At 39.2% G+C, this 10,270-nt stretch overlaps 1 protein-coding gene across 1 annotated transcript; it reads left to right on the forward strand.

Annotated features, from left to right (window-relative positions):
• The first annotated feature begins 697 nt into the window (after positions 1–697).
• LOC140229982 (uncharacterized) lies at positions 698–9,589 on the forward strand. The gene is given in 4 exon segments (XM_072310177.1): positions 698–766; positions 769–1,029; positions 2,170–2,419; positions 7,607–9,589. Coding segments are annotated over 4 exon segments (2,325 nt in total). The 3' UTR covers positions 9,352–9,589.
• Positions 9,590–10,270: the final 681 nt, after the last annotated feature.

Genomic DNA, 10,270 nt, shown 5'->3' on the forward strand with positions numbered 1-10,270 from the left:
TTCAGATCCAAAAATTGTCATCACCATATCTTTGGACTTCATGTAAAGTGTGGCTATAGCAATTTTTTTTTTTAATGTAAAAAAAAAAAGAAGAAAACTATCTGTCTGAGGATTTTATTATAATAGGAGTTGCTTGTACAAGGTAGGCATCAAATATCATATCAATATTACCTGAATTACCTGAATTACATGTACATGTACCTACGATGACGCCCAGTAAGTTGAAAGCTTGTAGAGGGCCGTTCAAATGATTTAATCCTGAGCATTAGGAGATCCATGTGTTGTACTGTATCCACGGAAATATCAGTCAATGCAATCTGGATGAAATTTGTTATGCTTCTGCTTCCAGTGATAATTGAGCTTGGACTTGAAGCTATTGACAGATGTTGCCTCGACAGCATCTGCACAAAGGCTATTCCAAGTATTTACTACTCTCTGACTGAAACACTTCAACCTTTTACTTGTTCGACACCTTCCTTTATACAACTTCAACTTGTGACCGCGTGTAACATGATCATTGATGACAAAGAGAACAGCTGGATCAAAGTCTTCCATACCATGCAAAAACACTGGAATCATATCTGAACGTTCACGTCGATACTCTAGGGATGGAATATCTTATGAATTGTATCAATTGATATCACATACCGGGGTACAGGTATTGTACATCAAACAGAGTATCCCTACATTTATTCACATGGTGGATGGATTGAATGTTCCAACACTGAGTCTGGTAGATTTATGTAGTGTTTTCATCTTTTTTTTCCCCTTTTTACAGCTATTCATAAGGTTCATGAACAGCCATCAACACACAACATGGAAATCAGTGAAGCGATGGATCGTTATCCAGTCTCAAAACCCGATAGTCCTCTTCCACCCGACTTCAGCTATGTCTGTGGGGATCCAGAAGGTGTGACCACGACTGGAGTGGTTGCCCAGAGAGTTGTCGCTCCAGGAGAAGTGTATGGTCCCTACACAGGTGCACTCCTTGATGAGGTGGTTGGCAGGAAGGTTGACTCATCATGGGAGGTGTGTGTTGTATATGGTAATGGTATCTGGCTGTACAGAAATGCCGATAGTGTGCAAATGTGTGTGTGAAATATTGCAGAGGGTGTGTTCGTCTTCCAAGACAAGAAATACACTGTATGTTGTGAATGAAATCAGAGATAGGAAAGCCATACACCACCCAAAGAGTGATTGGAGATCTATAGACATGTATACAAAATGTACTTTACCAACCAATTACATTACCTACAAAGGCAGGATGAGCAAAGTTATGTTTTGCTTACATTCATTTGTTTGTTTTTGTAAAGCCAATATTGTAAATTTGTGAGTAGATTTTGCTAGCATTTTGGTGTGTAGAGGATGTATTGATGACATTTTCCAAGAGACATTCAATTGTAACAAATGTATCCTTGAAATATGAGATTGGTATTAAGGAAACAAAGACACTGCCCTGTGGAATATTAACTGGGCCCTCCCGCAATTCTCTATGAGTCTTCAATGCCCTCAAACAAGATTCTGTTTTGCAGGTTGACAGAGAATGGACAGGTTTGTTATCCATGTGTGCAAAAGTAGTCATGTGTTGCATGCATCTCCTTTACATGGTCTACTTCATAAGCCATCAAATAACATAGATTATCGATCTACTATGAAGTATGAATAGAGCATGCACTGATGGGCTAGTGAACAGTTTTGTTATGCACAATAAGTAAGTCCACGTCCAAACGTCAAAATGTAATGATCCCAGCCTTGGTAGCTACATACTTCTGCATACAAGTTTTGTAGCAAACAAGCACACTACTATGTTTGAAAAGATTTGGACAAAATACCTGCAGTTTTGAAACAGAGAGATAACAGATATTGATATTTACTAAACTTTAATCTTTCAATCAAAGTCATGTTTCTGGGCAATATAACATGCGAAAACATGAATTGAGATCACAAATGCAGACACTCTTGTCTACATTTGAGGAACCTGGTGTACCAGGTTTCTGTATATCAGTTGACGTGACGGTAACCTGGTATACCACTGTAAGGAATAGGTTAACAGTTTGAGAATGAAAGTTTGAGTGTGAACATTCTTTTATACAATGCAGTACACATTTACTGTCAAAGCTGCTGAATGTAATGACCTCAAGGCTCTTTCACATTGAATCTTCTTTGCAGATATGTGTGAGAGGGAGAGTAATGCATTACATTGATGCCAAGCAAGACCCTCACAACTGGATGGTCCACATTGGCTTTGCTTGCACTAGGGAAGAGCAGAACATGGAAGCCTTCCAGTCATATGGTGATATCTACTTCAGGACGCTTAACCTTATCCAGCCAGGGGAGGAGCTAAAAGTCTTCTATTCTGATGAGTATCTGGAGAGGATCGGCTGCCAGGAGGGCCTGGAAAATCTCTTCTATGACCAAGGCATGTTATACCAATGATTGACTTGTCAATATGTCATTGTTAGTGACCATTGTAATATTTCTTTTTTCTGTTGTGGTTTGGATATTTTCCAATAGCTTCATGATATTTTTCTCATGACTGACATGTGTATCTGTCCATCTCAGTCCATACATCATATCTGTTGACCTTGAAATATCCTGTACAGATTCAAAAGTCTTTTTATATTTTGCAAATGTGTGCCAATGTCAGTGCTATTGCTGATTTAACATGAACTTTTTGGGCATTACATCTAAAATGTCAAGGGAGTGGACTAATTTGTGGTCAGTTTCCTAGCTCATGAGATCCTTGCCGAAATACCTGTAGACCGAGCGACTGTTCATGGAAGTGTGCCCTCTTAAGGCGACGCCATAACTGGGGGCCATCCAGGCCGGGTGGGCAAGCGCCTTGCGTGCGTGGCAAGTGTGCTAGCGGCAGCCAGTGCTTTTACCACGCGGCGCCAGCCAGCCAGCTAGCTATCTTTGGATAGCGATCGACGCATCTGGCTTTGTGACAATTAGAGTCTACTTTTTTTTCGCTAGCTAATTAAAAAAACAAAATAAACAACTTATTCTGACTATGAGCGAATGGGTAGATGACATACATGTAAGGCTGTAGCCAAAACTAGTGAATTTCAAGGTAAATATCGGTACGATCCGGGAGTGTTTGTAGATTCTATTTCTTTTGCAATGACTTGGGTACTCGCGTGTAAGCTCCATATATTTACATTTGTGTAAGATGATAAAAACCGCTGGGATGGGGAGAACTATGGCTAGGCGCAGGCAGTCAGTCGTCTTGCTAGTAAGCCTAGACTGTTGAGAACTTAACTGATATAATTAAATACAAATTATGAATCAGATGGAATCTTGAGCTATAGATATGATGCTATAAATAGCAACTTATCCGTTAACTTAAACCGTTTTAGGCTTTTGCCTTTACTCGGGCCAGCGTTTTTTAGATCTTGTCTAGAATTCTAGGCAAGAGTCCAGACTAGATCTAGACCTATTGACTTCTAGAACCCTACATCCTATATCATTTTCGGTTGTTGCTAACTTCAGGCGAGCTTCACTAAGTAAATGAAACAGAAGACAAGTCTAGGCGTTTCTAAGCCGTATAAACTTAATTTACGTCGCCTGATGTCAATAACCAAAACTTCTACTGTTTTAGGTCTAACTAACTTTGCATAGCATCGCGCGAATGCCTAACATTATAATCTACAAAAGTGATTTTTAAATCAAACTTTCTTAATATTATTATGTAGCGGATGTTTGCCACCATTCATGGTTTAATATTTATAAGTGTCACTTTATCAAAAATTAATTCAAATTCAGAGTTCCAGGCCAAAATTGAATATGGTCAATTCAATGCTGAACACTTAGTGAATAAGTGAAAACAATATAAGAATTTAACGCATCTTGAAACATGTATTTAGCTATAGTGAAGGCTGTAAAATGTCTGTCATAATAATATATAGTATAGCCAGGAAGTGTATTCTACCTTTGGTAAGTATTGCACCAAGCATAAAAAAGAAATCTGTGAATTATCAACATCTTTGATCTGAACTTGTCTTCTAAAATGAACAATATATTTTATGAATATGCAGTGATAGCCCAATTAAATAGAGAATCTAGTAGGCATAGGCCAAAGTTTGTTTCGAAATCTGTGCATTTTTTTTCCGTTGTATTTCACTTACAGTATACGCCAATATTTTCGCGAATCACTGTATCAGTGGCATTTTCGCATGTTTTGAAATTGGCGATTGATACTGCCAGCGTTGGATGCATTTTGTCATCAATTTGTACATAAGGTACGTCGGGGTAATTTTTGCTTGTCTTTAAGTTGGTAAATTATCGGTTGGGCTATTACCACTTGGTCTAATCACCAGGTGGGCTAAAACCATTCGGGCTAAACCCAATTGGGCTACAACCACTTCGTCTATTTACCATTTTGTCTAATTTCCACTTGGTCTAGTATCCAGTTCGTCTAATGACCAGTTCGGCTAATACCACTTAGTCTAATTCTCAGTTAGTCTAACACCACTTGGTCTAATTTCCACTTCGGCTAATTGCCACTACGTCTAATTTCCACTTCGTGTTATTTCCACATGGTCTAATATTCACTTCGTCTACATGCCACTTGGTCTACAGTATGTAATATTCATTTGGGCTACACCCATTTCGGCTATTACCACTTGGTCTACATATCACTTAGTCCAATTTCCATTTCGTCTAATTGTCATTTGGTCTAATTACCACTTAGTCTAATTACCACTTGGTCTAATTTTCATTTCGTCTAATTCTCACTTAGTGCCACTTGGTCTAAATAAGAAACATAACCATGGATTTAAAAACAGGAAGTGTTAACAACCCTTATATATGATACATACACATGCGTGTGTTTTTAATCTTACAATTTGTACAGCCATCTTACAGCCACCTAATACACAATTCATCATTGCAGAGTTGAGCAGGGGAGGGTGCGAGAGGGGGGTATCCCCTTTCCACACACTAGGGACTTTTGCAAAAATCTGTCTATAAAACTTGTATTTCAGAGCATCCAAAATGGTATATAATTGCACTTTATAAATTGTTTTCGACGGAACCACATGCTTAAATATACATTGCGTCCCAATAAAAAGGAAACCGGATTGTCAGTTATTTTCCCAGTAAAATAGAACAATTCATGTCATATAATATATATCATCATAAAGTTTATATCTTCCTTGACTTTTTAATATGACACTTTAAAGTGTACAATTGTATGCATTGACGAGCAAGGAGAGTTTATAATTTGAATGTCAAAATCAAGTTGCACAATATAAATGGTCATCAAGATTTGAAAGGATGCTGCAACGTTTGTTAACGAAGGGAGAGCTCATTAGCATTTTATTCTTTCACCAAATTTCTCAATGAGAATGAATACGGTTTTATGTACAAGCTTTCACTTGCATGCCTGACCATGCAGGTAACAACACAGCAAAGAGTTTTCCTAGTAGGGGCCATGAGGGGTAGAGCACAGATGTGCGTGGACAGGCATGGTGGACATGTTGAGCGACGTTGGGGATAGAGTTACACAGTCCAAGATTTATGAGTTGCTGAATGAAATAAAACGAAATAAAACTTAGTTTCGTAATTTTTTGTTTGTGTGTCATTATTTGTTGTCACAATTAAATGTCACAATTCTGAAAGTTGTAAACAAGAGAAGACAGCAAGAGAGCCAGTTGAGATATGCAAGAGATTGACAAGATTGAGGTCAGAATATCACTGAAATGAAATAAGAAGGTTGAAAGGAATTTAAGATACCGTAGTTAAGGAATGTTAAAGATTGCTTAGAAATCGGGAATGAAAAATGGGGATGCATGGAGACTGTGAAAATGTACAAATGAAAGGATGCAAATAGCCAGAAATGATTCATAAAGTGAAACAAAATGTATCACATTAATGCATATTGATCGACACCTAGACTCAGTAGCCTAGAGTCTGTGGTAGCCCAACTGGTCATTAGACCCACTCGTCATTAGCCAAAGTGGGATGATTAGACGAACTGGCAATTAGACCAAGTGGCTATTAGACTAAATGAAAATAAACCAAGTGAGAATTAGCCCAACTGGTTATTAGACCAAGTGGGAAAAGACCAACTGGCAATAGACCAACTGGTGTTAGACCAACTGAACATTAGACGAACTGATATTAGACCAAGTGCAATTAGACCTAGTGGCAAAAAAAAATACATTATACCAACTGACAATTAGACTAAATGGAAATTAGACAACATGACGATTAGCCCTAGTGGTCATTAGACCAACTGGTTCTTAGACCATGTGGCAAGTAGACCAAGTGAGAAGTGGACCAAATGGGTTTAGCCCGAATGATGTTAGCCCAACTGTTGATTAGACCAAGTGGGAATAGACCAAGCAGCAATAAACCTTTAATTTCGCGATCAGCCTGAAGCTCGCGATATTCGCGAAAATAAAACCCTCGCGAATATAACAGCGTATACAGTAATTGTCTCTTAAGTGTATAATATATTTATCATGCGTCAGTGGTGAATGAATTTCACACACTGATGTGCAGCTTCCATTTCCGGTTTTCTGTTATTTGTGTACCCAACAACTGCACAATATGTTTTTCCTGGTCCTTCCTTTGAAGCTTTCATTGTAAATCAATATGTCTGAATCACTCAATTTGTCCAAAAGAAAGGCATTAAATGCTGCTGAATGACTTTTCCACAGTGAGTAAGCAATCACAATATTATTCTAGCGCAGCGGCCGCGCCCAGCTTAATATGCGCGATGGGTATGCTAGGCTGCTGAGCAGCCAGTGCAACTCGCTGCGTAGCTACTGGCTCGCTGGAAGCCCCAGTTGGCCCCCAGCTATGGCGACCTATATAGCACTGCTAGCGGCGGTAGGTGAATAGGTCATCGAAATCGAATCGGTCTATACCAAAACTTACACAACAATCAAATTGCAGTGATCTTATGAGTGGTCACCAATTACATCATAAGACATTTAGTGTTTCCATTTTCACCACATAACCTACTTGTACAGGGATGTTGCACAAGCTCCTTTTGCTAATGGTTGTGTGATAGGCTGACGTAATGAGAACTGGAAAAAAGAGGGACACTCAATAGCTTGTAATGATGCAAACTACATATACCATGTAGTAAACCACCATTCTTACATTAATGCAGAGTGTTGCTAGCACGTACTCCCCCCCCCCCCCCTTGAGTTTCTCATCGTTGCTCTGTGAGCTCTTATCATGAGAGATTGATGGATTAGACTGATGAGCTCAGGGTTATCATTTCATGTCCATGATGAAGTAACATGTTAATTATCCATAGTGAGTTTGCATTCAGTCATCGCAGGCTCAACGATTTCCTGTGAACCAAGAGTAATGAGATATGAACGATGGTATGCAAGGTATGTATGACATGCTTCTCAAAAAGAGAAAAAGAAAAAAGTACCAGAACATTTCCCTATTCTACTTTACCCAAATACACATGAACAATTCTAAATCATAAACTCTACCTTTTGTTGTAGGTGTTTGCATTATTTGGTTTAGTTTTTATAAAAATGTAAGGGGTATAAATTCAATGTGCCATCTCTACTTTATAAAAAGTTTAGATCCCTATGTTTGCATGTTGGTACATCTGCTTTTCTTTTGCATTATACAGATGCAGACAGGTTTGATTGCATCAGATGTCCTGCAAGATGTAAAACATCCAAGAGTATGCTGAGACACATGAAGTTTACCCACAACCAAGTTTCAGAGTGTCAAACTCCGACAGACATGGTTCAGGAAGATAATGCTTTCAGCAAAGTGAATGACATTCTCTGCATATCAAGTTCTTCATCAGATTTACTGGGACTGGTACACCCAAACAGGAATGATGGAGCCATCACTGTACCAGGGAAGCCCCTTTCACAAGGCAGTCAAATCAGTGAGAAAATTCAAATTTCCTCGTCTCCGATACAAAGGACTCCTAATGCAAGCAAAACTAAAACTAGCAGTGACAGGGTGTTGGGTCAGGAGGGACCTGAATCCAATTATGTGTGCCGCACATGTGGCAAGGTATTTCACACCCAGGGGAGGTTGAATGCCCACCGGCTCTTCCATGCTACTGTTCAGGAAGGATTCACATGCGACACGTGTGGCCTTGTTGTCAAGTCAAATCAAATCCTGACTCGTCATCAGAAGACCCATGTGGAGCTGTCTTACAAGTGTGTGGTGTGTAAAGAGCAGTACTCACACCTGTCAAACTGGACTCGCCATTCCCGTGTTATTCATGGGATACAGGTGAGGGGAGTGTACAGAATATGTGTGTTTTGCAACAAACATTTCATGAAAGAGCTTGATGTTGTGGCTCATCAGACGGTTTGTAAGGAAGTGGATGGTGATCTGAAGGGGGCACTGAAAAGAGAACGGAAAAAACGTAGATTTAATAAGAGATATCCGTTGAATGAGTGTGGTGTGACGGATTCAGCTGCTCTTCCTAGTTTGATGAAAGAGAATGAAGATAAGAAAAATCCTTCAAGAAAAACAGGCAGGGAACATGTCTCTATATCTCAGGGAGATGAGAAACAATATGAATCAGAAAAGGAAGAGAATGGTTGGTTAGGAATAACTGACAGTGACGAGGATAATGGAAAATCTCTTGAAGATCAGAGTGATGAGGATGAAAGGGCATTCAGAGGGAAAAGGTATGAGCAGGTATCACAAGGAGTATTAGTGATTAAAGTTCAACCTTCAACAGAACAAGACATTGAGGATCCTGTAGATATGATAGGCTGCCAAACAGAGTACTTTGCTAAACCTCGTCCATTCAAGTGCAAATTCTGCCCAAAGACATTTTTGAAAAGAGCATATGCACTGTCGCATGTCAAGCTTAGACACACAAACAAATCAAAATACCAGTGCAGTGTTTGCCATAAAAACTTTGAAACCAAAAACAGATACACAATTCACATGCGAAAGCACTCCAATGACCGGCCATATAAATGTCAGCTCTGTCCGCGAACCTTTTCATCAGAGAGTGCTCTTAACAATCATCAAGTGGAACACACTGATGCCAAACCCTTTCGTTGTGAGCCTTGTAACAAGGGATTCCGCCTTAAGAGCCTGCTTCAGAATCACATTGGCAGAATCCACAGACCACCAGAGCTGAGTCACAAGTGCAACTTGTGTGGCAAAGGGTTTGCAACGCTTTACTCTCTGTCCTTGCATGAGCGACGTCATATGGGTTATCGCCCTCATGTCTGCGAGTATTGTGGGAAAGGGTTTACTAGTAAGCACTCCCTCCAGTGCCATCATCGCCTGCACACAGGGGAGAGACCCTTCAAATGCAAGGACTGTGGAAAGTCCTTTACTGTTAACCATCACCTTGATGAGCATAGATTATCCATGCACTCAGGTCAATAGGAAATCTTTGCTTACATAATGCTTTTCAGTATAGTGGACTGCCTTCATAACATAGTCTTTGGGATCAGCAGTTTTCTATTTTATTTGTATCAACATTTCTTTATAACTGATCAAATACTAGTAAACAAAGGGGATAAACAGAGTGGATAATCTTGCACCCTGAATTTTTACTTAGTTGTAAGTTTGGAATTTCGCTATAACTGTGTTTATTATAATGGGAGTGCACTGTGCCCATAAACAACAGCAACAGAAAAGGGGGGGGGGGGTAATGTGAATGTTTCAATGTAAACTCTATGTTAGATATAAGATGACCAATTGAGTGATTTTATATATAGAGGAGGTTAGTAGCTGCTACATATATTTTTGTTTTACATGTCTGAGATTTACTGCTCAGGCTTTGAATGTATTAAATCTATAAAAAGTGGGATTACGAACCTTACATTCCATTTTCTTACTTGCTGTGCTCACAAATGGTGATCCTATGATCAAGATTATGGAATAAGTGCCTTGGAGCTAAAGTAGGCAAAGATGACAGTCAAACATTGAATACACAACAATTCACATACTCAGTCATACAGTGGCTCGAATGTTAAGTTTCATGAGTGTAATACAGTGTATGTTCTTATAGATAGGCTTTACTCAAGTATACAACTGTCACTGTCCAGCAATATTTCATCAAATGGACAACTCTACAAAAAAATCATGTGCATTTAACAATGAATGCACGTTCAAAAGTATGGTAGATGGAAGGAAAACAGGCAGAAAACACTTGTATGTGGAGAAAAAAAAATGAATCCTAGGATTTGAAAACTTCCAGCAAGTATGGCAGCAACCATCCTATATAGCTCATGAAACTTGGAAGTGCTCCCCTCTCCACTCTTGAAAACTCTGCCAGCCCTGTATTGCATGATATGATTCT

The sequence above is a fragment of the Diadema setosum genome, chromosome 6 (genome assembly GCF_964275005.1).
Source record: "Diadema setosum chromosome 6, eeDiaSeto1, whole genome shotgun sequence".
Classification (NCBI taxonomy): domain Eukaryota; kingdom Metazoa; phylum Echinodermata; class Echinoidea; order Diadematoida; family Diadematidae; genus Diadema; species Diadema setosum.